This window comes from Nothoprocta perdicaria, unplaced genomic scaffold (assembly GCF_003342845.1).
Source record: "Nothoprocta perdicaria isolate Ctin4 unplaced genomic scaffold, notPer1 scaffold_20, whole genome shotgun sequence".
NCBI classification, from domain to species: domain Eukaryota; kingdom Metazoa; phylum Chordata; class Aves; order Tinamiformes; family Tinamidae; genus Nothoprocta; species Nothoprocta perdicaria.
Genome location: NW_020455205.1, coordinates 5,145,890 through 5,169,999, shown reverse-complemented (window position 1 = coordinate 5,169,999; position 24,110 = coordinate 5,145,890). Strand labels below are relative to the sequence as shown.

At 36.3% G+C, this 24,110-nt stretch overlaps 1 protein-coding gene across 1 annotated transcript; it reads right to left on the bottom strand.

The window, feature by feature from the left end:
* Positions 1-1,564: 1,564 nt before the first annotated feature.
* ABCD3 (ATP binding cassette subfamily D member 3) lies at positions 1,565-20,302 on the bottom strand. Its single transcript, XM_026038007.1, has 22 exons — positions 20,271-20,302; positions 18,030-18,128; positions 15,395-15,483; positions 13,506-13,575; positions 12,629-12,726; positions 11,783-11,906; positions 10,779-10,835; positions 9,391-9,533; positions 9,044-9,113; positions 8,126-8,195; positions 7,910-8,007; positions 7,705-7,796; positions 7,090-7,178; positions 6,936-7,008; positions 6,142-6,205; positions 5,651-5,728; positions 5,491-5,556; positions 5,296-5,385; positions 4,962-5,081; positions 4,403-4,507; positions 3,934-3,990; positions 1,565-3,307 (listed from the first exon to the last, which is right to left on the bottom strand). The coding sequence occupies exons 2-22, from the start codon at positions 18,102-18,104 to the stop codon at positions 3,230-3,232; spliced, it is 1,806 nt and encodes a 601-aa protein (XP_025893792.1). The 5' UTR covers positions 18,105-18,128; positions 20,271-20,302; the 3' UTR covers positions 1,565-3,229.
* Positions 20,303-24,110: the final 3,808 nt, after the last annotated feature.

Genomic DNA, 24,110 nt, shown 5'->3' with positions numbered 1-24,110 from the left:
AACAGGGCATAATGGAGAAGGAGAAATCACAATTGGTTCTCATTTCAAATAGATTAAGGCACCTATAATCTGATTGCTCTAGGTACATATCTACAAGCATTTACCTCAGCTTTCTGCTAGATGAAACTGACTGATCATAGCACGAACTTCAGGCAATAACCCTGACTTTAGAAGCTGAATGCAAGTCAGCAGGTTCATTAAATGACTTGAGATTTGTTGAAAATGCATTCACTGTACCGTTACAAAATTCCTAATCACATCATCAATAAATATAAAAAGTCTAGAAATATTTTTCTTCAGATTTATTATTTCAGAGGCACTTAATGTCTTACATTTATATAGCGCCATTTCCCCCTCCAAAGCACTTTACAGTATTTACATACAGGAATGTTTCCCACCACTGTTGAAATGCAGCCATCTGACTACTACCAACACATTTTTTCAAAGCACCAGCAGTTAGAGACTGAAGACACTTATCAGTACTTTGTCTTAGGATGGATTAAAATTCTATTTCCAAATGTAACTTGTGCTATTTAAAAAGACCTAACAGCTAAAATATAGTATCACAGTGCAACTCTGCAACACAACTGAGACACAACTGATCATTTTCATTAGGTTTTACATTCCTTCATTAGACAATGTCCATCTTTCAATAGTTAAATGTAAGGCCTTTTAAGAACACCATTCTAAAACATGACTCATTTTCTTTACAAGCCTCTTTTATAATCAAGCTTTGAAGAATATTCTTCCTTCCTCCCAGCAAATTTGGAAACATGAAACTTTTAGGAATCAAGTTCCTGGCCCTAAGAATGTATTAGTAACCTCAATTTTCATGAGCTTCACGACATGTATAAAGACAAACCTATTCCTCCTTGGTTATGGAACTGGATATATTTTACTTTAAAATAACTCTAAGATTACATAAAATTCTGTCATTAACCAGTTTAAAATACCGTGGGACCACCTGCTATTGTGCTACAATGATGTGCTGTACGTGGTTCTGCTTGTTACTCTAAAAAATAAAAATATGTTAAGCTATCCCAAATCCTCAACTCCACTACAAACTTGCCCTACTCCAAGGAAAATAGTACTTTCTCATTTCAATCTTTTTTTTTTTTTAAGCTTTTCTTTCTAAAAGGCTATTAAAACATTCCTTTAAGAAAAAGCAGCTGTATTTGTGCTGACACCTTTCACAAGAACAGCTGTCTGGCAGCCATATTTTCAAGGTTACAATGAAAAGAAAACTACAACCTCACCTGTTACAGATTAAAATTAGGCTGATATGAGAATTTGTACAGACAAAAAGATTAGTAAAATAAAACAGCTATTTGCCTTCCTGTGAATCAAGCACAAAAATTTATTTAGTGTCTTATTCTCACAAAGATGCTAGAGAGGACAGAGGCATTTTTCTCCTCCACTGTCCATGTACTGTGGCCACCATGGATTCTTAAACAACTGTTGGCATTTGAGTAATATGAAAGAAGATCACTAGTGATAGGTATGAGCAAGAATTATGATAAACAAAAAACATGAACAGGTAGTAACCTTAATGTAACTAAACAAGCTAAATATTAATGGGCAGCAGTGAATCCAAGTACAAAAAGATTTTTTAAATCTTAACTCTTGATAAAAGATGCACAGAGCACATATATTGCATATTTTATGCATGCCTTCATGTAGTGCATTCCTATGTTGAATCTTATGTAGAACACTCAATGAGTACTAGACCTTCACTGTACAACAGATTTTTTCTTTAGAGCCCAAACAGTTTAGTTTGATATATCTCCTCATAATCTCATACTGAGATAGTTTTGTTGTATTTGTGCTTTTCAATGTGATATTGTAGCCATAATAATCTTTTATATGAAAAATTGGTTACAGTAAACTATTTTAAGTTTTGCTGTATTAATGAGATTTGGCATCTGGAGTAAGAAAACCAACAGGTTTTTCTATAGGAAATGGGCAATCACTGGTCAATGCCTGGTATAAGAAATCCAGAATCCTTCGGACAGAAATAAGGATAAAATGCATCATTTTGGGCTTGCAAAGGAGTAAAAACAAAGCACCATCACCACTTACTTTCAAACTCAGATTTGGACAGCAGCTAAAACTGCTAATGAATAAAAGCAGCAACTAATGAGAGGGAGAAATTAAGTAACTTTGAAAAAAGCAACTGCTGCGAGTATCAGTCTGCTATTTAACAGACCTACATCATTTTCCAAAGACAGACAATTTCAGCATGTATTTCTGAGTTCATTCTAACTCCTACCACCTTCAAGATAATGAGTGATCCAGTGCTCCTTCCTCCACTATTACTTGAGAGCGCCATTCATTTCTTCAGAGTTGAAAACACGAACAACCTCCAGTAAAAAATATTCAAAGATCCATATTGGTGCACACAACAACGCAACTTCACTATTTTTTCCCCCCCTCCTTCTCTCCCCCACCTTCCCTGCCAACTGTTTCCTCCCTCAACCAACTCTCAACTCTTCATTATCACAGTATTCTTCTGAGAGGAGATGGTTGAGATGGCAGAAGGAGAAAGCTCTTTCTAAGCTGGGAAAGAAAGAGGTGAACAGCAGACAATCCTATACACAGACAAAAGCTAAAGAGAACTTAAACAAAATCCACCAGGGAACAAGCTTAGTTTTTTATCCGAGGGAATTAGTCTCATCTTTCACGTTCAGTTCATTCTTTACCAACAAGGGCATATTGGCTACAAGGGTTGGTGAAGGAAAAGGCTCTTTCATCAAGCTAGTAGGGCACAGATCTGAAGATGGGAGACTGTCCTGCACCATGTAAGATAACTCAGAAATATGCATAGAACAGAGCAAGAATCCAAGCCTGGTTTGCAGGAGTAACAGAGGTAGCAACCCTAACTTTAACAGGGCTTTTCATGGAAGGGAAGGAAGGTCTACAAAAGTCAAATCAGCTGATTTCAAATGGTTTGCATCCCAAGATGAATCAGGTTACACCGATTTAAGCCCAATTTAATTTAGGCAGGTTTTTAAACCACAAGAATAAGGACATTCTTAGTACATATTAATAATTAAACCAACATATACACAATTAGCAATATCCTACACAATAGTAAATGCTTAGCAGCTTGTTTTGGGTTATCCTAGTTAATTTGTTTAAAAAACAAGCTGAATAGTTTTATTGTACAATATCTGCCATTCCACATATTTCCTGTAATTAACAGTCTCTATAGCAGTGCAGTTGATGAATTTTAGGATCCAAATTCAACTGTGTCTTCAGTTATCTTCTTAAACTCATAGTTTCCTCTACCATCCATGTGCAAGTAGAACTGCAAAGTGAGAACACATACATATTATCAACTTCCCCTGAAAAATGACTAACACTACAAATAACAAATAAATTACATTTTCAAGTAGTCTTAGTGCAAAAGATCTTAAACTCAGCAGAGGCCAAAACACAGTCTTTTCCTACCACATTTCAGTAAGCCCAGTTACCTCTGAACGAGGAAAAAAAAGCTATACTGTTTTTGTTCACATCATTCAGTTGGCTGATGGTTATATCTAAACTTAACACTGATAACTTTTTTGTTAAGAGAGTATAATTTAGGTACGAGTCCACTCCTGTGTATTAATCCTTTTCTGATTGGTTTTTGTTTTCTCACACAAAGAGTAGATAACCAAAACATTATCTAATGAGCTAAAAACATTTTCTTGTTTTGAAGCTACATTTACAGATGCATTTTAAGATTGCAGTTTCTTCAGCTTTCCTAACCAGAAGTGTATGAACTTTTCAGTTACTGCACTGGACTGTGAAAGTAAAGCCTTTTTAAATGACAGAACACGATCTATTGGAGTAAGAAGTACACTGAATTATATAGCTATTTTAACGGAAAGCCAAACAACAAAACTTCTAACTAAGCTACAGATACAGATAGCCAAAGCAAAGGCTACATACATCATGATGTTTCCAGAGAGACTTTCTGTGGGAGACAGTGAAGAGAGTGATGCCAACCTATGAGAAGAAAATACATAATAAATAATTTCACTTATCACTAGGGGTTAACTGCTTTACTTTTCATCTTGACAGTAGCTAAAAAGGTGAAGTTCATAAACACAAACTTCAAGACTATTAACATGTAGTCTCAACACAAAACCTGACAAAAAAAGGTGGGTACTATGCAAGATCAAGCTCTGTAGGCACTAATAAAAAAAAGAAAAAAACCTATATGCTGAAGTGATAAAAGTCTACGAGCATCCATTACATAGAACTATCATTCAAAGACAATAATTGCTATTTTTAACAGTTATTTCCACAGTTCAGTCTTTTTATACTATATGTTGCATATCTCAGAGCAGTAAAAATGTACCAGTTCTTCCTTATGTTATTTAACAGGAAATAACAACAACAAAACCAGGATGCTTACCTTACGGCAATGGCTGTAAATGTAGCCTTCTACATCCACGCTAACAGCACTAGTGCACTCATCCAGAATTGCAAACTGGGGTTTATGATAAAATAACCTTGCCATCTGCAAGGCAAAACAAAAATCTACTGTGCATACAGAATCACAACCAATATTGCAAGATTAGAACTTAAGCCAAGAACTAATATCCAGAAGTTTACTGTAGCATTTTTTTTTAATTGATATTCACTGAAGCCTGAAAACTTGAGCGCCAAATATCATCTCTGCAGATTTCTGAGAAGCATTTCACAAATTCTGTTTGTATAATCAAGAGTATGAGCAGTGATAACTGCTTGATGTTTCTTATTAAAATAGGAGTACAGATAGGCATTTTTTGTAGGTAGCTCTCAGTGATCAGGTATTTAGGGGTTTTGGTTTTGTTCTTTAAGTAATATTGTTTTACTTAATATTTTATAATGTTTTAAAATACTATGAAAAATTAACAAAAATGCTTAGAATTCTGATCTCATTGTCAACACATTTCCAGTCCTTGGTAAATATTTATGTTTTTGAGACATACTGCCATCCTCTGTTTCTCTCCCCCGCTGAGAACATCCATCCAGTCCTGAACACTGTCCCAGCCTCCTTCGCGTTCCAAGATTTGACCCAGCTGGACATTATCCAAATACTCCTTCAGCACCTTTTATTGAAACAGTAATGACAAGTAAAGCTTAAGAGAATTTTAAACAAGTAGTAATTTTAAATAGCTATATTACACTATTATGAAGCTATACTATCAGCTATATTACTCATGCTAAAAACAAAGTCTGTGTAATATTTCAATAGAGACTTAAGTGTTCTTAAGATGACATTTAAGTGAGACAAGTATGGGCTACAAAACTAATTAATGTTACCTGGTCAGAAATCCCTTTCTTTCGCTGATCTTCTAAAGTATCTGGATATATGACTTGATCTCTGAGTGTTCCAAGAGTCATATATGGTCTCTGTGGAAAAGTCACAAGTAAGGTACGTCAAATATTCATACATGGAGTAACAAATTAAGGAGCAAAAAACCAAAAAGCTACTGTCACTACAGTACTTGGCCTTACCTGAGGAACATAAAATAACTTTCCTCTTACAGGCTTAGTCAGACGTCCACCAAATAAAGGCCACAACTGCAAGAAGAAAATGTTTAAACTTGAGAAAAATAAGTCCAACTAGAATAGTATTTTGAATAGTCCTACCTGTAATTTGAAATTGCTCCCTTACCTCACCAAGGACACGAAAAAGTGAGCTTTTCCCACACCCATTCGGCCCACAAATCAGAACATTTGCACCAGATCGAACCTAAGAATGAAACCCAACACATTTAAATGATAACAAGAAAGCATTGATGAAAAACTGTATGAATAATGAGATATGCTATTGTCCTCAGAGGCTCGTACATACGCAGTTTGACATTACACTAATTTCCACCATTACTTCCCGCCCCCATCCAGTTTAGCATCAACTGCAGTTTCAACAACACAGACTTTTAACAGTTAAAAAAAAATGGGAACAATGATTGATTACAGCTTTTTCAAACTATCACCACAATTAATTTTGTTCAAACATTAAGCATACTATATAAACATATCTAGTCTTCCATTTTATTATTAAATTACTGGCTTTTAACTTATTTCCAAGCAGGTCTGAAAATCTTCACTTTAGAATGTTTTATGAAGCAAAATATATTTTTCTGTGATATGTAAAGACCTCACCTCAAAATTAAGGTCTTGAATCAAAACATCTCCATTAGGTGTCACCAGTGGAACGTGATCAAACCTATTTGTAAAATGATATGGGAAAGGGGAAGGAAAAAAAAAAAAAAAAAAAAGCTTGAGCACCCACTGCAGCACTGGATATTTACTGAAAGACCCTAGGAACAGGGCAAGACTTAGCAATACCTTATTATCTTCTCCCCAATATATTCTCTCCTTCCCCCTTTCCACAGACACTTATCAATGCTATTTAATATCTTAATTTGCCTAATTTATTCCCATGCTTTACGAGTACTACATCAACACTATGTTTTTCAAATTTAAAAAAAAAAAAAAAAAAGGATTACTAAGTAAGTATATTAGTGATCAAATACTCGAAAGCATACAGAAATATAAGCAATTGCTTTCAAGTTGAATACAGATGTGCCACAGATTTTTACAGCCGAATAACAACAGGGAATAAAATTTGTTAACAACAGATTCCTAGGTGGAAATTTCCTAAGAGTGTTAACAAAAGCATCTGGAAAACAGTATGTCAAAGGAAAGCAGGAGATATTATTGAAAAGGCTGTGTTCACACAGATGATTATATAATGTCTTCAGCTAATGTTAAAGGAAAAGGATTGACTTACAGAATAGGAACACTAAGTGGAGGTAGGGAAATTTATAAGATACTGCACAGCATAAGAAACAAAAAAAAATGTAATGTGCATTAAAAGCTCTACTGACAGTGGTAAAGACCAAGAAAACTCCTAGTTTAATAACATTACAGCTGAAATAACTTTCCATACATACTTGATAAGGTTATCAGTGTTGATAATTTCTCCAGAGCCAGGAATCAGAGTCAAAGCTTGTGTCTTATCTGCATCTTAAATTAAGAAAAAAAAAAAGTATTAGAGCCTGGACTGACAGACAGAAACAAGTATTGCACATGAGTTGCCATATTTACCCTTTTCTTGTGATACCATAGTACGCTGATATTTGCCACTGTTCAAGTCCTTCAGAACTTGCATTAATTCTGTAATTCGAGCTGTGAAACTTAAAAAAAATAGCAATTATAGTTTTATAATTAATATAAGCTTTATAATTTTAGGATTTATAGTTTTCCGCACAAGCTCTGGCTTGAGATCAAAATCTCAAAACAATAAAGTTGCTCAGCAGATTTCACTAAGATCAGCCTAGCACAAAAACAGAATTACATGCATTTTAGAGTTGCACTGAGAATCTCCAACTTCAGCAATTTTTATAAGAACCTCTTCTCACAATAGCTAAATATTTACACCTTAGAGAACTTTTTTCTTAAAAAGTAAACTTTGCATACTTGTATACTCCTGCATTGTATACTGCTACTATTCAAACATGAAATTCCTAGAGCAGATATTAACATCACTTCAAATATAATATTTTTCGAATTAAAATGCTAACCTGCAGATTTTGAGTGCCTCAATGAACAGAGCACACAGTTTATTTTGTTTCAATTCTATTGTCTACTTTTTTTAAGAATGAGTAATGGTAGCTACATAGTTTAAGGCACACTATTTTACTGATCTATTATTAGATTTACCCAGCCAATCTTGTCATTTCACGTCCTGCTAGGACTATTCTGCCCAAAGCTTGAGACATTCTTAGCAGCATTCTTCCACTTTGGTAATAATCCTAAAGCAGGCAGAGAAAGAAAATCTGTTTATATATATATATATATATGTATATATATCTTCATATGAACAAAATTTGAATTCAGGAAGTGTTTTTTATTCCGTACTGCCTACCTCTAGAAGTTCTGCATGGGTACTATTTTGATGGCGAGGATCAGCCAAGTTCAAAAATGGACGACTAACAACCAGGTAACCAACCACAGTGGCAAGGTCTGCAGGTTTTAAAAAATTTTTAAAATGAAGCAATAAAAATAAAGTGAAAAGTACATAAAAATTCTAGCACTTAATGTGTTATCTGTAGAAGATCATTAGCACTGGGCAAACACTTACATTTGGCGATGATAGTATCAATGAATCCCATGGAGAACCGGAACAAGATGAAGTTATGCAAGTGTTCCACCTGAGAAGTTACAGAAATAGAAAAGTCCAACTATATGAGTACTTGTTGTACTCAGTTGCATTATGTTACAGAAACTGGACAGCAGGTACAGTTATTTGTTATTTGTTGTCAGCAAGTATAGTTATTTCTTTTTCGGTAAGCCGAAATACTTCAGCAGCTCCTGTCACCTACACATGATAAGCACTGCACAAGTGTCCCTGTGGGCACAGACTCCCTCTCCAGACCAAAAGATTTTACATTCAAAAGTAGTGAGGGAATAGTACTGGTGGTGGGTAAAAATAGAAAGCAGCAAAATACAGACCAAATTATCAGAAGCATGTGTTGTGCTAATAGCCTACAAATTTACTTAAATTTGTCAAAAAAATAGAGATTAGCACATGATAACTTTTTAAAGTCAGATATAGAAATGGATATGGAATCCTCTAGTATGACACTGCATCAGCATTTTCTCCTGACCAGAAAATTCATTCAAAGTTTATGTAATTAATTTCAACTATGGTAATTACTTTATCTGAAATTGAGCACCAATTCTCCCCTTCCCCTCCCACCAAAAAAAAAAAGTGAAACTGGCAATCAATTAGGCAAGTTTAAGACTGTCAACATATCAACAGTGGTTTTAAGAATAAACTTAACTGAAATTCTGAGTTAAATAAGCCTCTCTCTACTCCCAAACTTTCAAAAACTATGACAATATAAAACCAGAGAAAACACTGACAGAATATTAAGTGGAAAAAATAAAAAAAAAAAAGAAAAAAAACACACACACACACCCCTTTAGGAATTATCATGACAAAAGCTCATTACAGTTTTCCTTAAAATGCTTTAAAAGAAAGAAAACACACTCTTACCAGTTTACGGAAGGTTTTGTGAATAGTCTGTTTTTCCCTTAAGTTTCCATTATAGAAAGCAATTTCTTCACTTAAAAGAAAAAAAGAATACAACTTCGTTAAAATCTTTAAAGAAGTCAACTACAGAGCACAGGAACAGTAACTGTTCAGTTACTTTGTGAAATACGAAGAGTTTTTATTTTTTCACAATACTTAAATTTTGGTTTCTTACACCACATATTTATTTAATAGCAATCCCTATAAATGTATAGGCACTTTGCTTAAAAATAACTGTGTAAGTTTTATAAAATCCATCCTCTATTTATAGGCCACATTACCTGTATCTTACCATCCAAGTAATTCTATACCTGTTTGTAATAAGCCGCGAGTTGACGTATCTGTACTCTCCTTCATATTTTTGTTCAACAATAGTCATCTTGCCAATGGGTCTCCTTAAGCGTGTTAGGAAAAACCCTGAAACAATCAGGTATGCCATCATGCTAGCCGGACCCTGTTAATATTAAAACAAATAAATCACTATCTAGATAGTCTCCAACTGCAGCATCTGTACCCAAAATACCTAGAACACTTTAGTCTCTTCATTCCTGCCTTATGTATCTCCTTTATAATACCTTGCAATTCCTACTACATTTCCCCTTTTTGCATGCTAGAGACAATGCTTTCTTCCCCCTAATTTATTGTCTCTAAATGACCTCCTCATCCCATTCTATGCAAGTTTTTAATCTTCTCCTGGTACAATCTCCATGTCCTACTGTGTCGGCACATAATAAATTTTCTGGTTCTTTCTCATTTCCTTCCATTTATTTCTAGTCATTTCTTTTTCCATATTTTTGTTACATCCATCATAACTGTCAGTATTCCAATCCCTTTCACCCCTCCTTGACCCATCCCATGCATCTCCTGCTTCTCTCAAGCAGCCCTGGTAGGGATCTCTCATCCTTCTCAAAGCTAAGCTGTAGTCAGACAGGGCTACAGCAACATGAGGAGCCTCTTGATCTGCAACGTGCTTAAATAACTCTGAAGTGCAGAGTGGCAAAAAGCCAAAAACATAAACTGAATTTGACAAACTGTTTGCAGATCTGTATCAGGGAGAACAATACAAGGACATTGGAGTGACTATGGAGGAAAAAAAAAGTTAGGTTTAACTAGGCTTCTCAGCTCAGGCTCAGAGACGGAATTGGCAAAGCCGGGCCTGGCATAAGAGACCAAGCAGAAACCTTTGCATGGTGAAACAGGAGCAGCTGAGGTACAGAGCACAGGCCAAGCCTTCATTTGGAAACTTGGCAGAAGAAAGTTGACTATCATTGCAGTTTAAAAAACAACAAAAAAAAGTTAAAATATTGGCTAACAGACATAGCCTCAGATGGGCTGCTTGTTGCAGGTTTTCTTTTACTAAGACTTTTGCCAGCCTTCCAGTTTTACCAGAAATAATCTTGAGCGTAACAATGCCTAAAATATTCCCGGGTAATAATATGCTGCTTCTCACATTTCAACAGTGCAAGTACTAAGTCCTATGTAATTGCTCCACCTTATGGAGATTGTGAAGAGATTTGGATTTTACCTGAAAGTCATGCAAGATATAAGACAGCCAGAAAGAACACTTTAATAAACAAGATTTTTGAGTAACTACTAGAAGAAAAATGAATTTTCTTGTGTTTTAAAGATTCAGATAGGTGCAACATTATAGCCAAAGAAGAGGATAACAATTTTTAATACTGAAAAGAACACAATTTACCTGTGCTCCTATTGCACTTGTTAGCTTGAAGATATACAAAACTATATCCAAAAAGGGCTGCAACAAATGATAAGAAAAACTGCATTAGAACACACCAATAACATCAATATAATAATGTTCCCTCCCCTATCCCCCCAAAAGTCACACTCTGCATTAAAAGCACAATATTGCAGTTAATCTACTATGCAAATCAACAGCTAGATAAAAAGACGTCTCAGTCACGGGACGTCTTCCTGGCCACATTCATGTAAAAAGTGAACATAATAGCACCATGCTCTTCAAACAAAATGCTAGCTCTAAACAAATAAACAAACAAACAAGAACACAGCACTTCAGTAACTACAGCTGGACTAAACCATTTTAATTGAAGTAACTGTGAGAAGTGGAAACAGAGGAGAGGTATAATGACATATTTGTCTATGTGCCTGAGCAAAGCAAAGTTCCAAATTTGAGCAATCCTGTTCAGTACATTCTCTCTCCTCTCAAAACAATAGCAACTAAACAATACCAACTGATTTGGTAGCCTTTACATTTATGAACAACATGGCCTAATTTTTTTTTTTTACATTAACTGAAAAAGAAAAAACACGCACACCAACTGAAACAGACTTAAAGTCATATTCCTACCCAAAATTATAGTCATATATAGTTGAAAAGCAGTATTTTGTTCTGAAAACCAAATAATTAGCTTAGCAAGTGTACTCAGTGTTCAATTGTCTCAACTGCTGAAGAATTTAGCTTTAAAAAAATATAAATTAAAAAGCATGGCAAAACACAACAACATTTTATAAAGGTAAAGTGAGACTAAAGAGACTAAAACAATAGTAAAATCTCACTCAATTCCTTTTGGCACTGCACACCTAGCAAGGTCAACACACACTTAGTAAGATTCCATTATAAACAATGTATTGTTTAAAAACTATCTAATACTATTATTTTGAGCCTTGACATAACATTCTAAACTTGCACAGCTATTATGCAAAGTTTTCTTATAAAAGACTCACCTTGCTAAGGTTTGAGTATAGGTCCACTACACTGTTACAGAATTTTTCTACATCCTGGGTAAGCAGCTGATCTGGATTAGCTATTCTATTGTCTAGATTTCCCATTTTGTAGTATGTATAACCTCTGAAACACAAAACAGAGCGACAAAAATCGATTACTTGGGACATCAACCAACTGGACAACCCCTGCATCATACTAGTATAGGGGAACACAGTGCAGACATTAGGAGCCAAAATATGGAGCCAGCATAGTTGGCATGTTTGCCTGACCAGTTTCCAATAAAATCTTGGAGAAACATTAGGCATCAGAAAATTAACACTTGTTGCAGCACCTGTGCGTAGAGCAGTCTGGGAGCGAGCTTCATCTGAGTTAGCAAACCCTCGTGAAACCCTACACCAGTACACACGACAATCCAAATTCAGTGTACAAAGACATAGGCAGCCACTCAGGTTCTTGCACCCAGTGCAGTCTGCAAGTTTATTAGCACAATCCCTTTACTGTGTACACACATGTAAAGTACATGGTGAACTGACCAGTAATTAAAGCAGTAGTGCATTCATATGCAGTGAAGCTTTCACATTTGCAGAATCTAAGAGTTTGTTTTTTTCCCCTAATGGAGCTACTTTTGCTGTCTTAATATCTGTGCCAGAGACAACGTACAACAGGGATAAAATCACTCACACTTAACTGAAATCTGACTGCAACTAAAAGACATTTTTAACCCAGTATGCCTAGTGAGCAGTTCACTACTTTCTTACTACAAATGTGAAATTATTTGTTTGAGTTTTAAAACCAAAGAACTTAATTTTTTAAAGCCATTAGACATTTAGCAAGTTGTTACTTACTTAAGGTATTCCTCATAGAGGTATCTTGTGAGTCTTACTCGAAAACAAAGTTTCAGTTCATTTAATCCATACTTCAGAAAATTATTCACTAAAGAGATCTAAAAACAAATAGCAACATAATTAAGACAGAAATTTAATCAACAATAATGAACATATTCAGATCAGTTTGCATAGACCACAAAAGCTCTTAAAACATGTGAATTTCCTCCCTGTAGTAATACAGTTAACACAATTAAGACCAACCATACCTAAGTGTCCACAGGGCTATGAATTAGGCCCCAGTTTACATTTCTAAGAACCCCCCAAACTCAGTGCATCTTTATCACATCCAAAGATAAAGTGTTAAACAGTATTTAAATAACACGTCTTCATACATCCTCATAAAGTCTAGAAAATAACCAGTATAAATAATAAGTATTTGACAAACACTACTTAAAACTGATTCATTTTCAAGTATACTTCAAAACAGTTATATCTGCTAATATATAGCAGTAATTTATTACTATCAGGTGTGTGGGAGGGTTGAGAACTTGACAGGTTGAAAGAAAGTTGAAGAGCGAACAAGAGTTCGAAAAAGCACTAAGCAGTTTAGAAAATTAAAGATTTGAAAGTAAAGATTTTCTTTATAAGGTGATAATTTCAGAACTAGAATATTTAAACAAACCTGAAAACCTAAGTATCAGCAAGTTCTTCTAATAGGGAGACTTGTGCTGATACAGCCTTGCACACACCAAAATTAAAAATTAAAATCTTAACCCAGACCTGCATGTGGAACAACAGACTTTGTAGATTTTGAGGCCCTCATTTGAGATCTTTTCTCAGTTTCTTACATTTTACATATTTTCTATTAGAAACATGGCAACAAAAAAGCACTTACAGCAGGCATGGCAGCAATGAAGTTGAACAAGTATTTCTTGAAATCTTTTCTGCTGCGACCAATGATGGCACTGCAAAAGACCACAAGCTAAGTGTTAGCTGCAACAGAAACTGCAAACTAGCACTTCCCAAGTGCAAGCAAACAAGTAGGCTCTGCGGTGGATCACAGAAAGTAAGTCATAAAGGAAATCTAGGGTCCGCAGTGGGACCAAGTCTTATATACTTCTGTAAGTTAAGTGGTAAGTAGCACACTGGAAGCTTTTATCTCCCTGCTTCCCTGGAAACTACTTGTGTTTAGTGTTCATAAATACAGGGCCACACAATAGCTCCTTTGCTTTCAGGCTTTCACAGATGCTGGTCAGTCTGGGCTGCTGCAGTGGCACTCGCCCCTTGCAAGCTGCACTAATCTAGAGAATTGAAAGAAAAGTATGTCAAAATAAACCAAAAATGCAAAATTAGACCAAAAAACTCAAAAATGAATCAAAGAAGGAAGAGAGAAAATAAGCAGTAAGACACAAAACAGAAGAAAGTGTTCTTTCTGATGATTCCCTCCTTCCATGATTCCTACATCATGGTTACTTGTCAAATTCCTAGGAGAAGGGCAAGGTCCAAACACAGGGTTTAAGAAAACCATAACAAACCAAACCACAAGTCAGACTGGAGCAAGAATAAAAAGCAAGGAAGGATTTTTTAGTATTATGTACAAAGTAACTCCACTTAAATAGAAATTCTGTCCATTTTTTAATAATTCTTTAAACAGGAGTTACAAAACATCATTTACACCTGAGGAAAAAGTCTAACTTCAGATATTTAAAGAAAGAAAAGAACAAAAAAGAACTGGTATAGAAAGGTAACCTCAATTTAAAAGATACAAAAAAAATCTCATTTTCTCCCCCCAAAAAATCGATAAACTTTCTTCTCCTATACAAAGTGCTAACTACCGCAAGAAATCTTCTGTCTTCCTAACACTACAGAATTGGAGGTACTAATTAAGGTTTAAGCTGGACCAAGGTAATAAGTTGCTGCTATTGGCTGACCAGTTGTTTAGAAGGAATAGAAAGTCTTCTATCTGAATAAAGAAAATGATTACAAGATATTTTTCACACTTAAAATCAAAAATAGTTCTGAATTTAGGTTTTTTTACCAAGCATTAAAAAGAAAAAAAATGATGGAGAGGGGCAAGAAAGAAAAGATCAACAGTGCACAGTTTCTAAAGTAAACAGGAGAAACACATACCAGAAGATTCTTTTCCTCAAATTTGTTAGATTTTTTCTAGATTTGTTTAAGGTTTAGATCAACTTATAGATAACTGTGAGACCCAGAGAAGTTGCCTCAGTGCTGCATCAGCTACAGAACATCAACAAAGCACAGAACCGCAGATGCTTTCATCTTCAACAACTGATAACCATTACAACAGCAGCTATAAATTTTAAAGGAATATTTAGGATAGCGCCACTTGCAATAACACTATGAAAAAGGGTATGTATAATTAACAGCATTACACACTTCTGATTATGACTTTTAAAGTACTATACACAGACCAAAAGCCTCAAAATGCATGGCACTGGGCAAGTGTAACAGAATAGTGACCATTCACTGCAGAAGCTCTACGGTATTATGAAGTGCTCTCTTAAAAAAAATAAATAAATAAAATGAAATTCTATACAAGAGGAAAAACTCTTTCTAAAAATATAGAGTTGTCCCCTGTGAAGTTATAGGTGTGTACCTAGTATAGGTGTGTAAACCTATGAAGTTATAACTGTATCTGTGTTACAATTAGTTTTATATAAACAAGAAAGCTATAAAATGTATAATTCCATGTTCTAATATAGACTACTTTCTCTGTTAAATGCAGGAAATAATGTTTAAAGTAAACAGGTTTATATCTACCTTTCAATAACTGTTCCGTTTTGAATCATCCAAATATCGCAGTATGTGCGGACTACCAGCATGACAGCAATGAGCAGCAAATAACCTGTCTAGTTCAAACACAAGTGCAACAGTTACACAACAAATAAAATTCATATTTATTTTCTAGCAGACTCTAATTCTACCTTATAAAAACAAAAACAAAACAAATCATACCCCACCACGCACATCTCTAGGTCCCTCGCACCCAGCTAATGAAAAATCAGCCTACTTTGAAGAAAATACATTAACAGATAATATCTTCAATAAATAAAATACATTATTTATTAGCACATATTTACTCAAATTTTTACACATTTTTACTACATTTGGTTGATATGTATGCCCAGTTGTAAATGATTCTATCCTTCTACCAGATCTTACTACATGGAGAGAAATGCAGAGGTAACAGAAGTATCAAACCATTGCTATCAAGAAACATCATTCTGCCTTAACGATAACATCATATGGGGTGGAAGCGAGCTCTTAAGGTTCTCTACTCCAGTTCCCCATTCTAAACTGGCAACTTGGAGGAGACCACTAACAGCTTGCCAAGCGATACTCTGGAGGTCTCAAAGCACAAAGATTTTGCAACTGCTCTAGGTAACCTGTTCCAGTGGTTTGATTACCTTCACGGTGAGGACTTTTCTTGCACCAAATTAGAATTGCCTGAGTCTCAGCTTGCATCCATTGCCTCTCATCCTTCCATAGACTATCTCTGAGAAGTCTCCAACTTCTCCACACCTTGCCATTATATAGACAGCACTATTATCTCTCCTCAGCCCTCTCTTCTCCAAGTTGAACAAACTTGCCCCTCCTAGCACCTCCTAATGTTATATGCACCAGCTTTCTAATTATCTTGATGATCTAATCATTAGCAAGTCCTAGTCCTCCTTGCACTGGGGATCCCAAGACAGGGCACAATATTCCACATGCCATCTCACAAGTGCTGAAAAGAGGGGAACATCACTTCCCTAAAACAGCAGGGTGCCCAGCTGGACGTTTTATCATTGATCAAAAACCTTTAAGCCCAGCATCCAGCCAATTTTCCACCCATCTCACTGTGCACCTACCTAGCCAATCCACATCAGCTATCAGGACTCTGTGGGGGAGACATCTTTGACTTTCTAAAGTCAAAATATTCAACATCCTCTGCTTCCCCTTACCCACAGAGCTGCTCAACTCTTCAAAGAAAGCAATCAAGTTAATCAGATGCAATGTGCCCTTTATAAACTCATGCTAGCTGCTCGCAATCACCTTCTTGCCCTTCATGTGGTTAGAGATGGCTTCCAACAGGTTTTGCTCACAATCTTCCTAGGAATGAGGTAAGACCAACCAAGCCTGTAGTTTCTACTATGCTCCTTCTCGAAGATGAGCGTGATGTTTGCTTTTCTCTTGCCATGGCTAATCTCTTTCAATTGCCAGGACCTTTCTAAGATGACAGAGGCAAACAACTACTTCAGCTCTCAGCAATGCTTACTGTCTGCTTACTGGGGCTCACACAACTGGCATAAGGACTCCCCAGCTGCAGCCTTCTCCATTCTGGCAATGCTGTGGTCCTCATAGGTCCCCGAGTCTCCTAGTATAGCCCCTAGTATATCTTAAAGGGCCAAAAGGCAGTCCTTGCTGAACAAAAGGCTTGCCTTTTCCTATAGTTGTTAATGAACTTAGAGAAGTGTTTTTTGTGGCCTTCACATCTTTGACTTGATCAACTTCCAGCTGAGTTCTGGCTTTCTAGACTTTATTCTTGAAACACAGGCAAAAATTCCTATGTTTCCCCTCAGGTGCCTGTCCTACCTCCACCTCTTGTGTACTTCTCACTCAGAAGGCCTCTGTTTATCCATCCTGGTTTTTTGCTTCTTGACATTCCACATGCTGGAGTTCACTGTTTGATGTTTTATTCCAATATATTTTAATTCAGCACTTAAGTACTGAGCTTTAGTAACACTTAAAGATAAACACACACACACACACACACACAGAGCGTTCTGCAAACCATGACTAGGATGCTGATATGGGCATCTTTACCTTGCTCTTGCTAAGTATCATACTGCATAGCTTTCCTGGCATTATACTAATATTTATCTCTAGGCAATCCCTTCCTAGAACGTCCATTTGCCAAAAAAAGCGAAGGAACAGCATGCTTTTTCAAAATAGAAAGTATCTAACTAGAGAAGTGGTTTATCTTGCATCAAATTGAGCAAGTAAGTAACACTCAGAGGCCCTTTCAGAAGATATGCTAAAGACAGCAGTTACTAGTTAACAGCCAATGTCAGCTTATGTGTCAATGTCAGCTTATGTCACATCAGTTACAGCTTATCCAAGCTTACATGTGCTCTAGGTGTTCCTGCTAGAGCAGGGGGGTTGGACTAGATTATCTCTAGAGGTCCCTTCCAACCTTAACCATTCTGTGATCCTGTGATTACCCAGGCTACAATTTTAAGTGATGTAACTGTTCAACATACCTGTAGATTTTTACCTAAATGCATTATAGTGACACCTAAAAAGTGTAGCACAATTTTGTCCTATTGAAGTACATATTTTCATTTAAATTATGATAGTTTATAAGAACAACACCAAAAGCACTCACTTATTTGTTACTGCAGATAATGCTTACCTCTTTGCAAAATGTTCTTGGGACCATTATTTTCAGGATTCTACATATTCTTGCAATGAACACTCTGTCCACCATCGCTCGCTCCTTCTTTCCCTCTTTCTGCATTAGAAAGAAGCAGCAAAACAGGAAGAGTGAGATTCTTCTGTATTGTATTAAGTTGTTTACATGTTGTGGTGTTATTTTTCCTTAATCCAGGTTCCTTGCAACTACCTTTTTTTCTGCAGTGCACTTGCAACATTTCCTCCTAGTTTAAGACTTATGTAGACAGGTCAAACCAAATGCAAGAATCAGGAGTGGGTGCCCTCACAGCTAACAGGAATTGTAAAGAAAATTGAGTTACTGCAAAAAAAAATGCAGTAGTAAATAACTATCACAGCTATTTCAATTTTGTGTTAAAGTCAATGAAATACAAATACAGACCACAGCATTAAAATGTCCAATTATAATGTAATATTAACAAAAGCATCACTGCCTAGTAACGGGTATCAAGTCTGCCCTCTCTGAAGGTTGTCTCTGGAAGACATTGCCATGCAGTATTTTAAAACACAGATTTTATTCTCTGTCTAGACTAGCGGGGGTCTGAACTCCTCGGCCATACAGACCAAGCCTGATCCCTGTGAAACCACTGCTGGTTACTGCTGTTTGTCTTAAGAGAATAAGCAATCCTGGAGAATTACATCTACCTGATGACAAATATACCCCCTTGTACAAAACCATATGACTATTTTAAAATTCTTTACCCTATATAGTCCTATATCCTGTACTGATTAAATGGAACACTTCTAAAATAAGCTCATGTTCCAGTTGCTTAGAAAAGATGCGTTTTCTTTCTTTTCCTCTACAGTTTTGATAGGAGAATTCAATCCCAAAACTAGACTAACAGAACAGACACGTGAACGTAAATACCCTCTTACCAACATAACTCTGCTATCTTTTATACTGAAGATTCATGTGAAACATTTGCACACTGTATGATTTGTGTTCATTATGCTTATAGCAATATTATAGACTTCAGAATTTTACAGACAGACTTAGAAACATAAGATTGAAGAGAAAGACAGAAAGTAGCCAGTGATTCAATATTATCTAGTTGAAACAAAATTAACAAGCAGTCCCCTGCTACCTCCCTCTTTTCGTTTTATTTCCAGGGATGATTAAATCACAGAAACTTGTGCAGAGAATGCAACAGCACCCCCCCACTTCACTGCTTGTGTCTGCAACATGATAGGCAGCAAGTCCAAATCGAGTCCCTGCAGTTTATTCCAAATGCTCTAGGAGTAAGTCCATGGGAAGAAACCAACAGTAATATATTTCCTTTCAGATAAAGGTGTTAATAGAAACTAGAGTGATAGGATGTTATATGCAAGTGCAAAAATATTCTGCTAAGAATAACTTCTATAGAGAAATCCAAGCAAGCCAAAAATTAATTCCAACATCTTCTTTCTCTCAATTTCTTCATTTAAATTTATAATCCATCATTCAGTGCAATTACAAGGAATTGTAAAAGTATGGGAAAATTAGTTATTATCATTATTTTTTTACAATTCAGTATAGGTGTGCAGAACACAGTGTTTACAGTGTATAATATCATAAAGTATATGCAACATCGTAAAGGTCTAGCTGGAATAATATGGTGTTTGGCAATAATATTCTATTTACTCAGTTCAAGGCTTTAAGTTTCCAACTATACTAGAATTATCTGAAATAGTTCTTTATTCATAATACCGTAAGACCCAATACTTCTATTCACAGGCTCTGCCCTTCAGGTTTAACTGCTATATTTTATTTGAACATGAAACAAAAAATTGGCTTAAAGGGATACATTCTGTTGAAACCAAAACAAAAAGCAAAGAAACAAACCAAAAAAAATTAGGAAAATATCAAGTCCAGTAGAGGCTTGAGCTGCTTAAAAATTCTCAGACTAAATTTATTCCAAATTTTTTTAGTGATTAACAAGTGCAAATGACATCAAATCTACAAGTAACTATTGGCTGCAATGCATACAACTATAATAAAGAACAAATGAAAGGCAATCAATCACCATTACCATTATGCAGGCACATTTTAACCATACACAATTAACCATTTTCCATTTGTTTCACCAATGCAGATTTGAAACATCTTTCAGATCAGGTTTGCGTCAAACACTTAATTACATCCCCAGTACAACTTCAGTCATGGTACTGAAGGCAAACGAAATTATGAGTATATTTTAAAATACGTTCGGAAGAAAAAAATTACCTCATTGCTCTGCAATGCTTGTTTTCCACTTCTCTTACTGTAGAAGAAAAACAAATATTTTTTATTAGCAAGCTTTCTTTTCTTGATTTGTGTTTCTATAGAGGAGGCAAACAGCAAAGCTGGGGATTACACCCCTCCCCAGTCCAGCACGGAGCCTTTGCAGCAGCTACCTTCTCTGTCAAAGTTATGTACTGCTGTTTCACTGTTCTAACAAAACCTCCTTCACTGACCCACTTGTTTTCATCTAAGGCAACAAATTGCTCTCTCCTCTTTGAAGTTTGTTATACTTCATCTTCTGCAGCATGAGCTTGTAGTGTCCTGGGATTTCTAATACACACTTTATAAGAATAGCTACATGGTTCTAGGGAGTGAAAACTACATGACTGCAGATTCAGCAATCCAGACAATACAGGTTTGGAGTTTCATATTATATACATAAACCACATAGATTTGTTTTGCATGATATTTGACTTTTAAATAACACATTTTACTATATATTTGATCACAAGCTTGCTATAGGAAAAAAAAAAAAAGGCTTATAAATCATGTTTCTGTGACAAGGCGCAATGGATAGAGATTTTCTTCTTTTTCTTCCCTGGAATTTTTCAGAACAGTTAGAGAAAACAGCAATTCTCAGTTACTGCTAAATAGAGTTCAGAAATACAAAGCTATCTCTTGCTCCTGCTTTTAAAATGGGCAAGCTGGTATATTTGATAGTTTCAGTTTGTCTTTTTCCTTTCTGTACACGCAAGCCTTAAATAAGCACATGAAGCAGTTGGAGAATTTATGCATGCATGAAGCTTAAATGTGACAGCTCTACAAATTAAATTGTAACCAACCATTTTTCAAACAGCATACTAGAATATGTAGAGGAGGCTGGCCTTGAAACTACAATGCTCATAGAGTTACAAGACAGTACAAGGGGAAATTCACAGGCAAGAGAACAGAGCAAGGCATTGTGCCCCTGGCCGGTGCCACCAGGCCTGCAGCGGGCACTGCCATGGGAGCAGCCAGCCTGCAGCTCCAACTGCAGGGCTGCTCTAAGGCTCGTGCTTCCAGACTCCGCTCTGAAATGAAAGTATGTAGGATAACATCGCATCTATTTTAATTTTTTGATCATTAGAAAGATCTATTGATGACTTAGCCAAAGAAGAGAAGCAACTTAATCACAAGGCAGAAAGAGGCAGGGCAGCAGAAGAATGTGAGAAAAGCAGCGAAGGAGGAGACCAGAAAAATGAGAAGGGAAGAGATTCTCGTTTAACAACAACTTAATTAAAAGGTAATGGTGAGACAGAGGCCTGAGAAGACAGAAGTCTCGTAAGACTCCTTGTGCGAAAAGGAGAACAAAGAACAGGACAGGCAGCAGAAGGCCTAACATGGGAGAAAGCAGCTCAATAAAGGTTCCAAAGACGTGAAACGCCACCTAACCAGGTGTCATGAAGCTGTGTCTGTGGGAACAGCAACAGGATGCTAAGTTTAAGAAATAATTTAGAAATGAAACCCTGACAATGCATGGAAACAGGGGGCTGAGGGAGTTTTTTGTTGGTACAAGAAACCACTTCTCTGCTTCTCCTCAACACACCTCATGATTTTTCAAAGTACAAAAGATTTTTTTTTCTTTTAAAGTAACTCAAAATCCAATCACCAACTGGACATCAGTAGAATCACGTCTTACTTGGAAGGAGAAAAGCAGCATTATTAGGAAAGAATAAATCACAATGTCAGTAAGTCAATAATGCAAAACTAAAGTATGCTACTTCTCCATATCTGTTGTAATAATTCCTAGCTTTGATGCCTCAAGGCTTGTCAGTGTTTGGAAGTCACAGAAATGAATACAGAAATTAATACATTAAATAGTAGTATTTTAAGAATAAGAGGCCCAGAATTGTTTGGCTGCTGAACACTTCCGATGTTTATGGAGACCTCCTTTTTCCTACAGTAGCTGTATAAATAAATGCAGTAGCAGAAACTGCTGAGTTCAGCTGATACTGATTATCCAGTACAGAAAAGGAATTCAGAAATCCCAATCTCACATTTGCAAACAATTAATATCCGTAATATTTACTACATATTATCTGTAAATTCGAAACCTACACAAAAGTCTCAAATGTTTCTTTTTCTTTCTAAAAGAGAAAACAAAGTGAACACAAAATATAATACTAAAGCAAGAAAGGATAAAACCTTATCTATAAACCACAGATTAAACAGGTGAAGAAAATGTAGCTACATAGCTCAAGAAATTACTGTCAATATTAATGCACTGCTGTTGCAGCAGGTAAAACTACTTTTCTTACAACTGTGACAAAGTTCTGCCTGGAATAAACTTCTGTGGGCCGATTCCTGCAGTGCTTTTCCTTCATAGAGAGTCTTATTTCTGCAGGGCAGTACCTTCTGGCACTACCCCAGACTCCATTACACCACTGCACAACTTCGTGAGCACTGTGGTTGCATTTTCAATGAATTTAAAGACTAAATGACACCCTCAATTAGTCAGCAAGAGTACAACAAGACTATCTGATTACAGCAGAGTTCCAGTGTTTGGAATATATTCAGCTCTCTGTGGTGAGGCCCCTCATTACAGGATGGATGCTGGAGCATCACGCACCTTGTTACTCAAGGAGGGCAGGTGCTACTTGCCACCCAAATTCTCTAGTGCAAACAGTCCAGGCGCATGAACCATCTTTGAGAAACCAAGGCCAAGGACTGCTTGACAGAGAAACACAAGGCTGCTTTTTACAGCAATGTTAACTTGACACATTTGCCTGGCTACACACAGTGCTCTCCAGTTGGAACTTAGTAATAATTTTAATAGACTACCATAAGCCTCAGAACTCAAGTGCTAAATAGCATGTGGTATCATTACAGATGCAATACAGTAGTGCAGTTACAATACATAGCACTGCTCATCCAATACTACAGGAATATTACAAAGTCTTGAGTTGTTTCTCCCACCCTTCCCTTCCCTGTTTTGGGGGGCAGCTTCTTTCTTCCAGACCTGGGGTATTAGATTTGGTCACAGACCAAGAGAACACAGGACCATTTCATAGTTCTGAAACATTTTTTCACAATAAAACAAGTCTTATTGTCAATTCTAAGAACTTTCAGGAAACTATTTGCTCTAAAGAGATATGCAGAATGGTGGTTCCTCCAAAACGATCTTCAACACTACTAAAATAAGTTATTTAGAAAGCAGAGGGGAAAGGCTTCAAGACACCATTAAGGTGAGGCTAGTTACAGAGAGCTCTCAGGAATATCAGTTCTGTGGAATTTACTCGCAAATAAGTAAAGCTTTACCATTTCTAAAAAAATATCAGTCTCCTTCCAAAACTAAGTTTACAGAGACTCAATGGAATTGATCTACACTGGGTTAACCTAAACAACTAGAACTGCAGAGACAAGCAAGTCTTCCAGGGTAACAATGGGCAAAGAGGAAAGAAGAGTTTCAAAAGCATCTTGTGCTTAACTACAAGGGAGCTACAAAGTTCAGGATGCGCCACCTTCCTTCTGTAGAGCAGGACGACCAGCTTCTGCTAAGCCCAGTGCAAAGAAGTTGCTGCTCCAAGGATAACTACTGATAGTTTATGCAACTTTGCCTTTCCAAGTCCTTAGGAACTTGCACCTTGCAAACCTTGTCTATTGCTCAGCTGCCATTTTCACTGGATCTTTTTCCCCTCGCTCCCTTTATTTTTTAATGCACAAGACAAATAATTTCATAACAGTTCATGATTTTGCAGCTTTCAGGTCAGTTTTGCATTCAAGACATCAGTGCAACAAAACAAAGACAGAAAACAATTGCAATGTTTGTAAAGACTGAATGCAATAGCACCGTTACAGTGCAAA